The sequence below is a fragment of the Adelges cooleyi genome, unplaced genomic scaffold (assembly GCF_023614345.1).
Source record: "Adelges cooleyi isolate 19-005CV unplaced genomic scaffold, UGA_ACOO_1.1 ACOO_flye_CR_arks_rails_tigmint_CR_PRNA_30, whole genome shotgun sequence".
Taxonomy (NCBI): Eukaryota; Metazoa; Arthropoda; class Insecta; order Hemiptera; family Adelgidae; genus Adelges; species Adelges cooleyi.
Window position 1 is genome coordinate 14,925,357 of NW_026095971.1, and position 19,545 is coordinate 14,944,901.

Here is a 19,545-nt window from a genome sequence, read left to right on the forward strand (position 1 = left end):
CACGCGGTACATTATATAATATTTTTCCAATTCAGACAAGACTTACGGCTCTTAACACAAAAGCTTAAAGACACTTGTAAAGGTTTAAATATATTTGAAAAAATGTCTTTTTATCTAGTTGTAATTGTTTGTAACATTTAAAAAAACCGTGACGCGTGATGTACATGTGCGGCTTTACTAGACCTGATTTAAAATCATAGGTATACAAAGTAAACGTGTGTCGTCTATAATATCATGTTTTCCTACGGACATGTACAGTGTAATTAACGTGGTTAATAGTTTAATGTTTAAACAATATAGTTAAAAGTCTATATAACATGTCTAAGTGATAATTTATGCTTAAACAATCTATTATCAGAATAAGTTTGTGTTTCGTCATTACTCATTACATTGAACGTAGATAGAAGTTCAATAATGCAGTTTACTGTAATAAGATAATGTATTTGTTACACACTTAAAAGGACGCTATTCGCCCAATTTGTTTGGCCTTAAAACATATCTATACCGAATGCGTTATACTTGCTCTGTAATGATTTTGGAGCAAAAATACCCGTTACGAATACGAAAGATGAAAACATTTTGGAGACAATGTCATATCCTTTCTTTGATAAACCTAATATTTAACATTTAAAATCACATATTTTACTTTTTAAAAATAATTTGGGGTTTTTTTTACATTATTATTTTCAAAATCATGTTCTTTGGAACTTATGTAAATATATATGAAAGACTACATACTCGTATCATACGATGACAATTATAGAGTATTGTGGTCAATAACACACAAAACGGTTTTATCGATATAGAAAAACAGTAATATTAAATGTCATAGTCTGAAGAAAAAATTTGCAATTGACTTAAGCAGCATAAAAAACATGACACTTAAGTTCTTCTGAGTAAAACAATAAAAAAAAATACTCTATTCAAGTATGACGTAACTGATACCAAAGTAAAAATGTTTAACATTATCATAGATACTCAAAAGTTATTAACTGAAAATAGTAATTATCTATTTATCTATAGGCAAACCATTTTAGGTTGGTCCGGGCATACCTAGGTTCGTTCAAAAGCCACTATTGACAATAAAAATATTATTACAGACACGTGAATTATTGGTTGATCCTCACAACGGTTGATATACTAGTAGTTGCTCTCTAAAGGTACTCGATATTTAAAACTATTATTGCGTAAGTAAAAGGAAAAAGAGGTGGAGTGTCAGAGTGAGTGAGGCGGCAGTGTGTTAGCACTGACTGTCACCGGTTCGACCACTCGGTCACGGGCGCTCCGTTTGTCGAACGAGCAATGGCAAAGCGCCATTCCCCCCTCCGGCGACGGACTGACCACCGGTCCCGGACAGCGAATTATTTGTCAATCATCTCATGGTGGCAGCTTTGGATTTTAAATGCCTGTTAAAAGCTACATGGTGATGATTGCGTAGGTACGCTTCGAGCTATTGATTGATACGGAAAAGAAATGCGAAAAAATAAGCAAATGTGAATGCGGTCAATTGAACATGGAGATACTCATTAGTCATTAGTAAAAACTATTGAAACAGACATGGGTAAATATGCGCATTATCGTAGGTAGTATATACGGCGCGTATAGAATTTTTATGGGTACTTCATTTACAAGGTTAAAGTGTTAGGTCATATGTATTAGTACAATATACTATAGGTCTATTATAGGATAGTGGCGCACAGATTAAAAACGATAAAGTCAAGGAAACCATACGGTTAAAGCAAAAATGCACTCAAGTTTTATTTATTATTCAGAACTGGCGGTCACGCATCAAGTTTGATCTAAACAAGTTCGGAGTGTGATCCAAAATTATAGCACACAATGTGTTATATCCATTAACTAAATTTCACTTGGATTGACCTTGGTTCTTAAGCCAATTTATCCTTGGAACAAAATTACATATATAAGTATAATCTTCCATACTCACTCGTGTCTCGCCTAGAAAACATCTAGAAGACTTATGATTTTCTGTGTATCACAGGGGGGAAATGATTATTGACTTACAAAGAACGTTTAAGACGGAAGAGGTGTGCAACGTTTCTTGGATGCGTAAATTTGTAATACACTTTTAAAATCCAAATACCTACATCTTGTCTTATTGACCCTCTTCAGTGTCGTAGAAAAAAAAGAAGGGGGTTCAAGAGGCTATATCTTGTATTTTCTTGAAATAATATTTTTATTATTTTCTTCTAATTTTTTAACTCGTCTATGGTAAGTGCTTGAATTTTTATTTTTATTAATGTTTTCTACAAAGTATATTTAAAACACTTTAAACCTGTATTAAGTTTTAGGCGATAAAATAATTGACAATAGTGCATTAAAAAAATGACAATAAAAATTCGATATTTTTATGTAGAAAATTGGATTATAAGAAAATACCTGTTGGATTTTATAGAATAGCTTCAACTACAGTAGCTGCTGAAAAACAATATAATTAAAAAAATAAATTGTAAGGTATTGTCTTAAGATAGAATTCCCATGCTTTAATTACTTAATAGAACTTTATGGATTTTTAATAATGTCCTTTGAAGAACTTCAATATGATATAAGTTTTCAATCATGAATCAAAAATCGGACTATGCGGGCTGTTGTAAGTCTATAAATTTCAAGCAAAAAATGTATCATAATACCAAAATGATTACGAAACGTCATGGGTTTTTCCCATAATGTATTTTTATGTGGAAAAGATTGACTGCGTGCTAGTTTTTTTTAAATAATACTGCGGCAACACCTACAAGCTACATAATAGTAGTTTAGTATTCATCATTGTGCATGAATACTATTTTACAAAACAGTATAATTACGATAATAGTATAATAGTATACTCTATTTTGTATGATAGGTATATTAAACAATTATCTGGATGCCGATTCATTATGCGAATTTAAAGCCAATTGGGAATTTAGCGATGGATAATTTCCGGTCCAAAGTGTACAAGATAATATGTAATATAATGTATTATGCAATGTGCAAATACAATTAATAGTTAATATGGTTTGGTTAATTTTATAAATAAAACGCAGTTAAATTTATTTTAGCTAATCGACACAGCAATTCTAAATTGTACGCAAATAACTTTAATGATCTAAATAATTTCTGAACACAAAAATGAAAACACCTAAATTTGCAAACTAGGCGCAATGACGGTTGTCTGAGTGTCTGACCCATTTATAGACGTCCTTATTTGTTTAAAAACATAATGCCAATCGCAATAACAACAACTATTTATAAAGGGAAAAAAATATAATTTAAAAATCTCAAGTTAATCAACAAAGGTCGATGGATAATTGTTGTTACTTTGTTAATACCTAGAATTCGACAATCTAATAACCAATAAATGTTTGGGAATATAAACTACTAGCCTGTTTTCATTCTGTCGAGTGGTTTAGACTTCAGTCTTAAAATAATTACAAGCAAAAGTTGTATGGGTTTTCTAAGTCTTAGAAACTTTATACAATTAGAATGTATTCTTAGGTTGAATCTTGAAGTAACGCCAAAACACGCCATTAATCATTTACTTGTATTTTCGCTGTTTAAATTAGCTGTTCTTGGGTTCTAACAGTTTTTATTTTTTTAACGCCGAAATAAATAAAAAAAAAACAAAGATTTTACTGCAACGTATAATGTGTAGGGTGTATAACATTTAATAATGTATGGCATTTATTATACTTTGAAACGAGTTCCCTATCAAATATAATATTATTATAATCTTGAAATATAAACACGTTGAAATCTGTAAAATATACATTTATTAATAATTCTTATATTAGTTCAAACGTGTCACTCCCTACTTCACTTAAAATTATGGTTTAAAGGCATAGGGTAGGTTATCTAACGCACAGTTTTATAATTTTTGACACAATAAAATATAAAGTTACCTAAGATGGAAAATGTACATATTTGAAATGCCTCCATGTTAATTAAAAGTTAAAATGATATTATTCATGTAACAACATGCATGCTGTTACTAATTATTATTATATGAATACTTAGATATGATTCGTTTTAACACAAAACAATGAATTTAGATTTAAACGAAATACTTCCGTACAAATCTGAAAATGGCAAAAAAGTAGGCATGTTCCCTATAAAAAACATAATATTTAAAACGATTTTGGCACAAGAACCATAATACACGTAACTTTATGATGATGTGCGATGGCGTCAGAAAATAAAGTACGGTCGCGGATTTTGTTATTCTTGTAAATTTGTCTAATAAGTAAAAATGAGTTTAATAAAAAAATCATTATGGTTTTTTATTCAACACCTCGGAAGCGGTTCCGCAACCCGCCCTCAAACCGGTTGCGCTGACCTTACAGTCTGCCAAGTCTCACAAGTACATAGCACCCACGCTCTCACTTGGATTATTTCCCACCGTATAACAGCCGGATCGCCTTCGTGCCACGACCGGCTATTTATAGACTGATTTAGTAGCGGTAAAAAGCAAAAAAATCTCCATCGAAAAAACAGGAGTACGTAATTATTGTTGAATGAATGCAGATTGAATAAATGTAAGAGTCACCTGTTAATTCGCAGTTGTTCGCTTAGCTTCGTATGTTAGCCGCCGGTAAGCAAATACAGTGCTTCACGTGTTAGTCGATTAAGAATATCCTTTTCTTTAATACTGAATACTTAGTGGGTATAGATAAAAAAAACCTGCTGACGACGCGCACGGTTCTCCGTGGTGTACTGTAGCCGTCGGTGCACCCTCTTGGACGGACGCTGGCCGGTCACTTTGAGAAAGCGTACGGTATAATATGATTAGTTATTATTTATACATACATACATATTATATACATGTATATAATATGTAACTTTATCGTATAGTCCGCCCACGGTCGTCGCATAACGAGCTGGTTTGGTACAAATCACATAGCGTCGCCGTACACCAATCCCTACCAAACCCCTAAACGATTGCTGTTATAGAGACACATTTATAAATTATATACTCATCCTCGTTTTTACCCCGGACGACAAAAAATAATTTATTTAAAAGGATATGCTCGGCCAAAGGTTTCCGGTATCCCGCGCGCGTCATCACCCATAACCTTTATAAAATATATAAAAACACACATAATAATATCTATAGGACTTTCCTCAGAAAAAGCCTTTTAAAAAAACCAATGCCTACACATTGAAAAACAGAATCGAAATAATGCTATCGAAAATGTAATTTTTCTTCGAATTGAAGAAAAATAAATAATAATGAGATGGTTTGAACATTTTCGTATAGGAAACTGCAAAGAGGATGATGAAGGTCTAAATCATGTAGGAGAGAATGAAATAGGCCTATATATAAAAAAGAAAATGTTGACAAACAAAACATGAACTAAAATCAAGTAAAGCAGCAAGTGTGGATGTCATACAAGCCGAGTTTTTAACAATATAGGAGACTAAGCCAGTTTCATCCTTTTCAGAATGGTAGAGAAAATATTTAAAAGAGGTACAGTTCCTGAGGAAGCAAAACTATCTTGATTTCCAAAAAAGGCAATCCCACAGATAGAGTTGGGCATTATTTAGATATTTTTTTATCTAAATAATTATTTAAACAATTTTTTTATTCGAATAATTCATTCAAATTATTCAAATAAAAAAATTCAGTAACAGAGAAATGCCTAACATGAAAAAATTGATAGAAGTCACCAATGTTAATAGAAATATTTTTAGTAATAAATTATTACTAATAATTTTATAGACGTAAGAAGTTGACCTCTTGCGATGATTATTCTACGTCCAAATTGTACAGCACGAGTTACCTAATGTTTTGTTGTTATGTTTTTGAAATACTTTACACAATATTTATATTTTTATTGATTTGTTAACATTTCAATAAGTATTCCTATTTTGTTTATTGGCCATTTTCCTGTACAAAATATAATTAATAAATGGTTACATCGTATTCACCGTTATCACATAAGATTTCTGACAAGAAGTTTTATTACAATAGCACAAGATTATGTTTTTTAATACGTACCTAGTACATAATATTACAAACTTGCACAAACGATTTTTCGATAAAAACAAATGTCCAACTAATAGCAAAGATAACTCATAATTGGTCTACCTTTATTTAACAATTATTATTTTTTATTCCATATCGTAAAAAGTTAAAAATGAAATATTATTACATGTACTAACATTCTCAAAAAGTAGAATATTATATTACATCAGTAGATATAATATAGTAATTTTGTTTAACTTTTTTTCCCCAAGTAATCGCTTCCTCCAGTAATTTTATCTAACTGTTACAGTGTTTATGTATGATTCTAGGTGTTATTTAACATACTCCTAGACTGCCACAGCAATAATCTAGCTTTTCGATCAAATACGTAACAAAATATTAAATACGTCAATTTGAATGTTTACACAAGAACAGCGTCTGTAGGTTTTGAATTTGATAAATTCATAAATAGAGTATAAAATATAAACTATTGATTATAATTAATTTTTGTATAATTAGTATTTATAAACAATATACAAATATATCATAATTTTAAATTTGAATAAAAACATTAACCGTATAATATAAGTTAGGTATAACTATTATAACAAGAGTACTTTATTGAAAGGCTTCAGATATATTATTATTACATGGTACAATTTTTTACTGTACCACACTTTAAATTAAGTCTTAAGAAATATTACCTTGTTGTTTAATAGAAAAGGCAATATGGGGGTGTTTTTAAAGGAAATAACGAAAATAGGCCTATTTTTCGTTTTTATTAGCATATGTCAGAGTATTCCCTATTGTTCCCATTTGTAATATAACTATAGATCTATTTCCTACATTTGTTCACTGAAAGCTACTGGAGTAAGATTTCCCCGAATTTATTTTAAAATATTTAAAAAATTGAAATATTATTAGAAGACTGCGGTTAGGATAAGGCTCTATTTTCGAAAATATAAATGAGACCCAACAACTCATAAGGCATATACCTAATATTGTAAACATTAATAATACTCCACACATATATATATAAATATACATATATATATTTGTATTGTTCGATTCCATAACATCATTTATACATTATATATACTACTATATATCTAATACTTATAGTAGGATGTATATCCTACTTGTAAGTTGTAATACATGTAGAGAAAACCCCTTCATTATAACATATTATGATATTATTATAGTTGTTAGTTGTTACTACATACTGCTGATGCTACGTTCATCCACGTGGGTATATTATGTAGTTGGTTTACTAAAAAGTTTTTAGTAAAAACTCACGGCATTGTACCTTATCAGCAACGTTCGACTCACTATATATATTATCATTCCCCCCCCCTTCTCTCTCACTCAAAATTGTGCAAAACATATTATGCCTTTAGATACCAATACAGTATAGAAACAAATGCATACCACGGGGTAGGGGGGCACAGATCTCTCCATAGTCAATCAGTACCACATTATTATATTGACCCCAGAAAGGGATTTTATATTGATTAGGGTTATTGAATGTGATTGAATAATCGTGATATTCATACAAGAGTATAGCTGTTGTAATTCAATTATTTTTTATTATCATTGACATAAATTGTTTCTAATTAATTTGTTCTTCTTCTTGGCATTCCATTATGACAAAATAGGCCAGCCAAATCCTCTCGATTGTTTTTATTCGTCAACATAAAACACATTTCTTTAGCTATTCACACACGGCCATGGTTTTCATATCCACTTAAGTCCCAAAGTTGTTTTTTCACTGAACGACTACTCCTCTCATGTCTTTGGTGTCATTAAATTTAGATAAATAAATTGTAGTGCACGTTGCTAAGGTGTGAAAATCTAGTTATATTCAAACAGATCATGTGAACCTCATCACATAATCATAAAAACCCATGATGACGATCACCGTAACTTTAATATTATTAAGTAATAGCTTTGGATATACATATTTTTTCTTAATAGCTCAGCATGCCCTACGGTGACGGTCTCTCGATGACTCAATATGGAAATGTTCTTGTGTCGAATTTTATATACTTATAACTTACATGTTTTTTTTTAGTCACGAACATTGTAATTTGTCTAAAGTGCACTTGGATATTATTATACAACTATAAAAACTGAAGCTGCAACTATATTCCCTGTAAACAATATCTTGCCAAGTGAAGTGTAACCTAGAAAATAATCCAAATGTTTTCACACAACGTTTAAACGACCGGAAATTCGGATAGCACAATAAAAATAGCGAATTATTAGTGTGATTGAATAGTCTACTAAAAACTTACAGGCCAAGCTGGTCAAAATCTGTACTTACATGATCACGGAACTATTTCCTACCGTCTTGCTAATTTGTTAGTTTTTTTTTTTTTGGCATAATACAATTTATCAAATTATTATAAAACAAACGTAGTTTATTATTTACTACACGAATTCTGCAATAAAATATTGAACTATGGTATTATATTTAGTTATTTTACGTCAATTGAATCTTATTGTATAATTTCTATTAAGGTTTTTAAGGTTTACTTTCCCCAATTTTCATAAAATTACAACATTTTCAGTTTCTATACATTTTATATCATATTATACACTCTAAATTCTAAAAAACCGGAATTATTTTATTTCAAATTAGGCTGTATAGGACATTACATTTGACGAAGATAGAACATAATTAAATAAACTGTTAACACATATTTTTGAAAAGTGAGGGGATGGACCTATTTGTTGTAAAAAAAACAAAAGACTAGATAGAGATCGACTTTATAGACCGTTTTTACAGGAACGAATCGAAACCTTCAGCTTAACGATATCGTTCAGTTCGCTTAATGAACGCCAAGTGCTGTTTGTCCTTCGACAGATTACGCATGGTATTATTTTTTTCCCGTCATAATAAACCAACGATTCCTCATTAAATTACATACGCACACATATTTACCATAAAATACGTGAACTGGCAGCCAGTATCGCAAACTCCATAATAATATATGTGATTGGTGGCTGCTTCCTTGTCGTTTACGCCGTTAGTACAACTTAAGTTTGCTCACTTGTCAGTGCCTGTACTGAGAACGCGTTTAAAATACACAGTATAATAAGTATTGCAAGTGCCGTCACACCTGACCTCAATTCAAGGTCATTAATGGGATCCCAGTCCAGCAGCGATACCCGTTCAAAGGATTTTCGTCCATACAAAAGCAGTACCCACACAAAACGATTTTTATAACGTTTTTATGAACTCACAATCTCGTTTGTCGTTCCGGGTGGAATCTTGCAACTCAAATGTCGAGCACTTCCCGGTTAGCTATCCGGCTGAAACTTTTAGGGTAGCTCACAATTCGATGGCAATGCATTGTTAATCCACAAGAGGTTGAAAATTCCACCCCTAAGGGGGTTAAAATAATGTCGATTTCTAATCCGTTCGGCTAGAGAGGCAGCATTATAAGAGACAACTTAATGCATTAGCATGAAAGCTTAGATTTTAATATCTAAGTAGAAAGATGCGCCCCACGTTTTTCTAGTTCACCTGTCCTATTTGGTTATCAAGACCCCCGGAGGGTTATTTTATATTTTTAAAGACGCATAAAAACGTTATTTTTAGATTAATTTTTTAATCTACTTTATTTATTCTGCATTCAGCTACTGCATCTTAAATGGTTCCCTGTCTACTCATCGACTTCCAAAACGTTTTCCTTTTGTCGCGGCTTTTTGAATTTTGATGTTCAATTAAAAGAAAACTATTTGCGATGTCGTTGATAGTTGATACAAACGTGACATCGTATGTTCATTCGTTTTAATTTAATAATAACATTAAACGTTTATCTTGTTATTGTATTCCCGAGGTTTTGACGAATATGAATTGTTTGTTTTATAAGAAATTTAATAAGTATTAGAATAATAATTTCTTCGTTTTTATTCCCCTTTGCATACCTTTTATGGGTAGAAGTTCTTTTAATATTTCCATTATATTCAATACGACGTCGGTAAACAGATTCGCAATGACTCTTATATGCCCTACAATTTATTACGGGCGAATGTAAATTTATTACAAGTGTCTATTACCATATGGCTTATACCCATTTATTGTATACAAATGAGAACATGAATTTTGTTATACGCTCGAGAGCGAGTGATTACGTGATTTATTCCTTCTGGATTTAACTATGCTTGTACCATATTTGAGGGAAATCTCAAAACGACGTTGGCTTATACTTCAATATGAATATGACTATATGCAGACTTACAGTAGTGTTCTGTGTTTGTAATATTATTAGTACGACAATCAACATATACACGCATCATAGGCGTGTGCACATTATTCACATAGTAAACCTACATGTAGAGTACGTAGCTAAATAGCTTACGAGTTACGACTTGAGAAAGAAATCCAAAAGGGAGCTATAACTTATAGGGAAAATAGGGAATTAGCTTAACATGTTTAAATGTTTCTAAAGTTGTAGACGGGAAATTGTTAGGGAAACTACACATTTAAGTGGGGCATACATACCTTCATGTTCCAACCTCTTATTGTCCAAATTGCATTCGTCTCTTGGTCAGTTGTTAAAAAACGACAACCTATTGTTAGGGGCCCATTTAATTTTTTGACAAAACCTTGTACGCCTATTACATAAAATACTTCTTATTTAGTTAGTAGTTGTATTTATATCGTGTTCTTGTACCGAAATATATAAAAAAAATCTAATACTTCATAACATGTGATTTCAAAGCTCTGAATTAACATTTTTTTTTAAAACAAGTAGTAATCTTGTAGAGGAATAGTAAGGTGATATTTCTCAATACACACTCATGAAATTGACTTCATAGCATACAGACACCTTAAACCAAATGCTATATAATTGAAAAAAAAATCTATACATCACATGCATTATTACTGTAAAACTGGACATTACAAATTAATTAGACGAAAGAAAAATTAAATATTAATTAAATTCCCCTAAGATCGACTTTCTGATCACTGCGTGTGTATGGGGAAAAACTAAAAAGCGAGGATGCTAAAAAAGTTCCTGGCAAAAATCTCTTGAATTTTTATAATTTATAATTACCCGTAAAATAAAATGCTTTTTTTTATTCTAACAATCATTCTAGAGACATAGGAAAAATAAATGTAAATCAAATAGTTTTTTGACTGAGTTAGGCTCTCCGGTACACTACCAGAATAAAATTAAAATTATTTTCTGAATAGTATACGTGACAAATAAAACCATTAAACAGTGGTGGCATCCCCATTTATTAAGGAGTAAACTGTAAAGTATAGGTATTTTTCGTAAAATTTGAATTTATAACTTTAACTATAGTGTTTCACTATATCTATCATGCGCGTGATTTCCAGTCACGCTTTAATAAAGTGTGACTTAGGTAAACTTTTCACGTTAGTTACACAACTATATTATGTGACTGGGGTAAAATTTTACCCCGCGCGCGTTACCAAGGGTTACAGTATTGACTATTGAGGATTATTTATTGGTTGATCATTTCTATACAAATAATTAGAATTTTGTTTGTTGTCAAAACTGCTTTGCATGGGGCAAACTTGCGAGGACAGTTTCCCCAATAGATTTACCAAATTTTTAAAATACACAGAAGTAGAACTTTATTACTGTCAACTGTGCCATAGCGTTTTCATTTTTTAATTAATAGTAACTAGTTTCTAATAAACAAATAAAAGAAAGAAAACAATTATTCTTTACGAATAATAAATTTGATTCCTTTTAAGATAACAAACAAATATTAACGCTACGGTACAAGTAAAATTCTTGACTGTGTAACTGTAAACATTTTTAAATTCTACGAGTATTATAGCCAAAACATGGATGGTGAGGTTTCCTCTTAAAGAATTAAATCCTAACTCATTAAAAAAAAACCTTCTCGCAGCTCCCATCAAACCGTACTACTTTTCTGAAAGCTCTTGGTTTGTGTATAAAATTGTTAAATTTAAAAAACAGTAAATCGTTAGTTTATTTAAAATATGGAAAGCTAGATAAGAAAAATTACTTAACCAACTTTCATTTCTAGTAAAGAGGCTACATAGTACATATTTATATAAATTTGTCAGCACTGTTGTATAGCCCATGCTGTATACTTTACTGTAGCCTGTCGATTAATCCTTGAAAATGTTCACTTATTGATGGTGTTTTAAAAATTGTAAAAAATAAAAATACATTTTTTGTACATGACACATATTAGTTTTTAGCTAGGCTAGGTATTATTTACCCTAATGATAAAAATTATACATAATACATGTATATATATTTAACTATATTCAAATTAGTTCTTTGATTTTCGATGGCATACAATAACACATTGTTAAAAAATACACAATATATTTTATTACAATTTAACAGTTTTCATATAGTATATTATTATTTATTACACCTACTTCTTCTTTAAATATAATATTCCAACATACAGTAAGTTATTTTTTAAAATTTATTTAAAATTTTACACACGCTTATAGGAAATGATAAATTGCATATTAGTAATTTATGCATTATGTAGAATTGGAAAAAATTAATCTGAACGGGTTATAAGTAATCAACAGTTTAAGATACTCATAGTATCAAATGGTTGGCCAATAGTTATAGTTTATTACCTAAATGATGAACAAAAACAACTTGATATCATTTTATTTTAAACGTTATTCACAATTTATTTAGTACTGAAAAAATGATATAAATTTATCTATCATGAATCGTCTCAATTACTTTTAGTTTAACTGAAGATTCTCTTGCAATTGTTGAAAACAAATTGTATTGTCAATATGTTATTATTATTATAGAAATTTAGTATATTGTGCCTTTTAATAATTTCTAGTAACATTGTGTTTAAAATTAGCTTGACGTTTTAGGTAAAACGGAACATGGTAATATAATAAACATTGTCTTACTATTTTTTTTAGAGTGACTTGCAGCATATTTTCTTCAAATTATTTATTAGTTTTTTGTAAATTGGTTTTCTTTTAAAACTAAAAAGATACACAGGATAAATGTGTTATTTCAATAATACAAAAAAAAATATATAGATTATGTATGATTCATCAAGTCGCAGCATATTTGTAACACTTAACTGAGATCTTAATAGTATTATAGTAATAAAAAAAAAAATATATATATATATATATATATATCAATGTATACACAGACTTAATTATTATTGTAATCATAAATTAAAAAATACAATACATTATATAGAGGCTATTGTTTTATAATCTAGTCACTGAAAATGGGACAGGTGAACACTGTTTCTGACTTAATACATTTTAAAGCGCAATTACATTTGCTATGGTACCTAGTCCACAATGGGACTTAATATATAAATTATGTTAGTACAAAAAGTTATATTCAATATAAATTTAAATAAATGGGTATCAGTCAATAAAATAGTATCGTTTATTCTCCTTTTTTTCTTAACTATTATAATTTATTACTTCTACTAGCTACTTCTAAGACTCCTTAATTTATGATTTTTAATGCAAAAAAGTTATACTTAATCGACATAATGGTGTATGTATACCGGGTACCATAGCGACAACTATCTTAATAATAAATTATATAGGTGGGCTGTTGTTCATTTAACATTGATTGAAAGTAATTTAACATGTTTCAATGTAACATTTGAGATAATACTTTTTCATTTTACACGAGTAATAATAGTATATCCAAATAAAATGTTATCTAATTGAGCAAAATTAAAAAAAAAAATGAATAAAAGAATATATTATATTGAAAATTACACGCTGGTAATAAAATAAACACAAAAAGTCAATTTTTCTCTTACAAAATTAGGCCTAATATTATTAGGTAACCTAGTTTTGTACAACTGATATCTTTTTTATCATTTTGATATACATTTTTGTTTGTCATTGCTTATTATTAAAATTTATATTTTATACAAATTGGTCTTACAAAATATATGTATTTATTTTTATCATTAAATCTTTCATTTTAAAATTCTGTACAAAAATGTACAATTTTTTAAACTACAATAATTAGAAAAAATAGATTATTTCTATATCTAGTAAGTAGACTACAATCTAAAAAAACTAAATATAACGTGGGATTAGTTTTGAATAAAGAAAATTTTTAGTTTGCATATTAAATATTATTATCGTAAAAATACAAAAAAATATTACTACACTAAAAAAATACAATTCAACAGTCTTAAGTCATAATATAAATAAAAAGAAAAAAATATAAATTCATATTTGATTAATATTATTTATTACTATTATAATATTGCTTTGATGGATATAATATTATATTATGGGAATTATGTGTTCATTTTTGGAACAAAGACTTTTTCTCTTATTTTTAATAATGATTAATAACATTGTTATCAATTTTGCCCTTATGCAGGGCGTCAGTTTAAGAAAAATATTTTTTTTAATCACACGTTACTTAAAAAAAAACACTCACGCAAAAACACGCAAAAAGTAATTTCAAAAAAAAAAATAATAACAATAATAATAATAATAATAAAAAAAATAGATTCAGATTGCACAAATACAAAGGGGTAACATACACATAATATGTATACTTAAATGTAAATTGTACAAGCATACGTAAAAAAAAAAAAAATATTAATAATAAAACTCATTCAATACATAGCAATGAAGAATACAAACTACATACATGTATATTATTACACAAAAGTATAATGATGCACTATAATACTAAAAAACTAAAATAAAATCGGAGACCAGTTTTTTGTTTTGTATAAATAAAAAACGGTTGTAGTTACATGAGCGAATACGTAATGTAGTTTGCACATACTTTTGGTAATTGTACAAAATACAATACAGAATCGGTTTTTTTCCATTATGTAAAACTAAAACTGATAGGAAATTATAAAAGTACCAAACAAACTTAACATTACTCATAAAAGTAGTTATTTGAAAAAAAAATATTTATGAAAAAAATCATAATAAATACAAGTTTTGTTAGAATAAAAACTTAGATGACATTGCTCGAGTTTGTTTGATCCAATCACAGTCAACAATTATTAAATAAAATAATTACAAATAAAAATAATAATCATTAGTGTTTAAATTTCTAGAAATAATTATTATATTTGGTCATACCCATTATACTTAGAATAAAAAAAAAAAGAGAATAGTGTGGATATTTTCCCCCTATACGGCTTACAATTGGTTGTCATGGAAAATGTTTATTTACAGGTAAAATGAGTCATCTGTAAAAATATGTATATGTATCATACTCAGATGGTAACTCAACAGGTTACCTGAATTAAAAATGGGTAAAGTAAATGTAGACACAAATAGATCAAATTAAAAAGAAGTTCATAGGTTGTTGTTTCTTTTATACATAAATATATATATATATATTAGGTAACTTCACCGATGACTTCAGTTAAGCGCGGTGTCTTATACTTTGTCTAACCGAGTAATATGTATGAATACACTTCATCTGCGGAAAGGCGTCACCGCGCTGTGTCCTAGTCACCCGAAGCGCTCCTTGACCAGGAACATAAGTTTCTTTTTGCCTTTGTATGCCAGCTTCATGTTGTCCAGCAACTGTGCAAATTGTGCATGGCCATCATGAGCCAATAGAAAAGTGTCCCTTGCCTTGCCTAAGAACTCGATGAAGTCAGCGTAGTGTCGAGGGGATATGTGTGTTAGCCTTGAATGGGTGGTGTTAACGTAAGCCGCAACGGCCGCTTCCAACAGTATACGCAATGGGGCGCGTTCATAGGATAGACCTTTCATCATGCTACAACGAGAAGAACTGTTACCATTGTTGCGATGGTGATGGTGGTGATGATGGTGATGATGGTGGTGGTGGTGATGTTTACCTGAAAAAAAAATCCCACGTTATCTATAACATCCATTGCCACTATTAAGGTAAGCCTTGTCGTTTCTAATCATGTGAGTCAAAGCAGAGATGCACATTGATACAATAAGTAAATAAGGCAGGGCAAGTCATTTAAATATAATAATTTTGTTAAGTGAAATATTATTAGTTAAGTTAAAGTTTAAGAGGACGATACACTCCCTATTTGTTAAGGAGATTGTAATGGCTTTTTTTAGGAAATATTAATTAGTTGTTAATTATTTCATCAAACCATTACAGGCATATAAATTAAAGTCTTTAAATCTTTAAAAGAATAGATTGAATTTTTAACAACACGGCATAACATGTTTTTTAATCTCATCTTAACTTTTTTAATACGGGATGGGTAAGCCGGTAAGTAATTCTGACTGATCAACCAATAGGGTTGTACTTACTGTCGGGTGGCGGCAAGGTGTGAGCACAAGTCATTCCCGGAGGAGTCATTGAACAACGACGCAAAATGTCTGATAATACGGTGGCACACTGAACGTTCTTAACCAGCAATGGTATCATGGTGGCAAGTTCATTTTTGCCCAACGAGTGGCTGAGTGCGCAAGCCCAGTGTATATCATTGATGGCCGGATGGGTGTCCTGTATTGGAATCACAAAAAATACTTTAAGTTAGGCAAAAGAAAGAGGTACTATAACCAAATGTGTTGTAAACAAATTCGGTAGTTTTCTGACCTGATTGTATGCTAAATGGACGTTTTTCATAGCCAACATTGCAAGTTTGTATGCTCTGTTAGGGTACCCGCGGTGTTCCATGTATCTGGCTATGGTGAACAGTTGAGAGGAAGTCATTATGTGAGAAGCGGCATCCAACACGATTTGATAAGCCGCTTCAAACGCAGTTGCGTCATTCTCACACAATGTCAACGCGTTCAGAGCACAGTTAGGAGGGTCCTGAGAAAACGAAAAACAAAATACTACATTAGAATACAACGGCCGTATAAAGCAACATTATTCAAAGACCTCATTTAACCGTTAACAGTAAAGTTTTGTCAAAGTAAAAGGGTTACACTTTTTCCTCTTAAACTCAGGGCCGGACTTAGAGGGGGTGTGGGGGGGATGACACTCCACCAGAGATATTCTCGATATAATTGATTTTGAAGAAAGAACAAGGAAATAGTCCGCATTAAAAAAAACGCCATATTAAAGTTTAACTTTTAAAGGTTTTTTTATTATCTAAATTTGTTTGTATTATTAATACTTAAAAAAATAATAATTCAAAGTTAAAAAAAAAATAATTTTCAACAATTATTAATTCCCATTAATTTTAGCAAAAAATTGTGACTTGTGTTGTAAAATGTCATAAAATATTTAAGAAAGTACCCAAATATTTTAGTCGGCAATTAAAATTTTAAAATCGGCATCTTCATTTTGACACCCCCCCTTGCATATTTCTTAGCACCGGCCCTGCTTAAACTACTTTATAATGTACATACATAGTGTATCTATATAGTACAACTATTATTGTTCTTACTTTAGAAGCGCACTGAAGAGCCAATGTACGAGCGTAGCTAGATAACTGTTCTTGTTGTTCAAATGATAAATTCAACCGCATCATAGTGCTGTGAGACATGATGGTCGTGGCAACGGGTCCTGGGACATTTAATCAAGAACATATTAGCCTTAATAAGCATTATTCGCGTATCGAGAAAAGTCTCATTTTACCTGTAGCTTCCGTGGGCGTAAACAGTTGGAACCAATTTTGCATGACCGACGTTAAAGCATCCATGCCCACTTCAGTGGCACAAGTGACCAACCATCGAACCATCTCACGTCTTCTCCAATTCAAAGACGCCAAGGTAATTCGCATAACCTGTGCAATACAAAATCAATTTTAAGTCTATAAGAAGATTCCTAAATAAGGAAAACAAAAAAACAGTTGTAACGATGCTGGAGAGCTTTTTGTGCGACATCAAGGCAGATGTTGTGATAGCATAAAAACTTTTTGTTGCATTTAGCTTAGGTTTGGCTACATACTTGCAGTCCCAGTTCGAAGGCGACGGTCAACAGAGGAGGGTGTCTGGGTCCATTCTCAGGAGTTGCAAATCGAAAAGCGTCTTGGGCCAGTTTGAACAAGTGCGACGAACTGTGTATGTGTCTTTGCGCCGATTCCAATACCGTTCTCAGTCGGAGTAGTTCCCCTATAGATAAGTAAAAGAAAGTATTTTTTTTTTTATAAAAATACTATTCACACCGGACGTGCAGGCTATTCGAACTCACCTTTGGCAGCACTCAGCATGGTCGAAGCTAAAGTACACTGTTGAGTTTCGATGTGACCCAGAGTGAACCAGCGAGGGTAGCGGTTCAACATCACCGACGACGGATTGCCGTTTGGATTGTCCGAATCTTCATGGTCTTCTAAGATGGGCAACCTAAATACGTTGGACGAGGACACAAGGCGATGTTAAACAAATACAGGCCACGAATACAGGACGGTAGAAGTATAAACATACCTCATGGCGCGCAGACCGACTTCATAGGCCAAGTCCGGATAGTAGTCGAGCAAAGCGACGAACAAGAATCTGGCGAACGTATGCATGGGTATGCTGTCTCTGTGCACGCCCAAACCCAAGCCACTGGTAGGACCGCCGTCCAAAAGAACGATGGCTTGTCTCCTAAGCACACCGACCAGGTTCGTATCCATATCGAGCTCTTGGAGTTTTGCTATCAGTCTGTCTTCTTGTTTGCATGCTTTTTCCTACGCAAGAAAGTAAAACATCAAAACTGGTAACCACATAAAAATTGAATACACAGCGACTTTCCTGGTTTTTTTTTTAAATTTATTTATGACTAACAATACGGGACAAGCTCATACGTGGCAATATGTATTAGTGTACGCTGTACATCCTAACAGTATGAAGAAGAACAAATTATGTTTTAACGCTTTTAAAACAAAAAAGTAGACGTTCCATATTGATATATAGGTCACTATGACTGAAAGGATTATGGAAATGGGGGCCACATTTGCGAGAATTGTTTGTAGCTGTTATGAGTGATTTCTTGAATTGAACAGGATATTAATTGTACGTTTAAAACGGCTAATAATTTTATAAAAAAAAAACGTCCAAGGTCATGTAAACTGGAGTAGATTTACTTCGAAATTTCACAATTGACGCCGCACATAATACATAATATGTATCCCTAATACCCACAACGACCTTATTTTTAATTGACGGTTATTATTCGCACACGTGAGTTTCGATTCAAACGTTTCAGCGCGGCCATTTTAATGAGCAAGCAGAAAAACAAAAATTGAAACCAACGAGTTTATAGAAAAACGGTAATTATGCACAAATAAAAAATTATAATTTTAAATATACCAGACACCGAATAGGTACATGTTTGCGTCTCGCAGAAACGCAATATTTTAGTTGTTTTTTGAAAACGTTTGTATTTTTTTTTTAGCGCGTGCGTGCGTAGTATGCACTTTCGGTCTCGGCCATCTACGTGAACTTGAAATACATATTATAAATAGGTCATCGCCATTTTCATAACACAAACAATAATTACAATAATTGATAAGCGATTGTAGCTCGAGGGGCAGCCTTCGATTTTGAGGGCACATCGAGCTCGTAACAAACTTGCTTGAGAAAAATCCGAAATTATAACCATACAAGATCACTAAGAGTTCACCAGTCTATTATGTATATTACTATCTGGCATCTTCTCAGTTGAACAATATTTACAAATAGTTTATGAACAGGTACC

The 19,545-nt window shown here is 31.2% G+C and overlaps 1 protein-coding gene across 1 annotated transcript in view; it reads right to left on the reverse strand.

Moving 5' to 3' along the window:
• Positions 1–12,375: 12,375 nt before the first annotated feature.
• LOC126838519 (zinc finger SWIM domain-containing protein 5-like) overlaps positions 12,376–19,545 on the reverse strand; it is a 44,795-nt gene continuing 37,625 nt past the window's right edge. Inside the window, exons 9-16 of the mRNA XM_050573011.1 lie at positions 18,291–18,535; positions 18,058–18,209; positions 17,815–17,978; positions 17,503–17,650; positions 17,312–17,430; positions 16,513–16,731; positions 16,224–16,419; positions 12,376–15,790 (exon numbers count right to left, since the gene is read on the reverse strand). Coding sequence (XP_050428968.1) covers positions 15,438–15,790; positions 16,224–16,419; positions 16,513–16,731; positions 17,312–17,430; positions 17,503–17,650; positions 17,815–17,978; positions 18,058–18,209; positions 18,291–18,535 — 1,596 coding nt within the window. The 3' untranslated portion in view covers positions 12,376–15,437. The remainder of the gene's footprint in view (positions 15,791–16,223; positions 16,420–16,512; positions 16,732–17,311; positions 17,431–17,502; positions 17,651–17,814; positions 17,979–18,057; positions 18,210–18,290; positions 18,536–19,545) is intronic.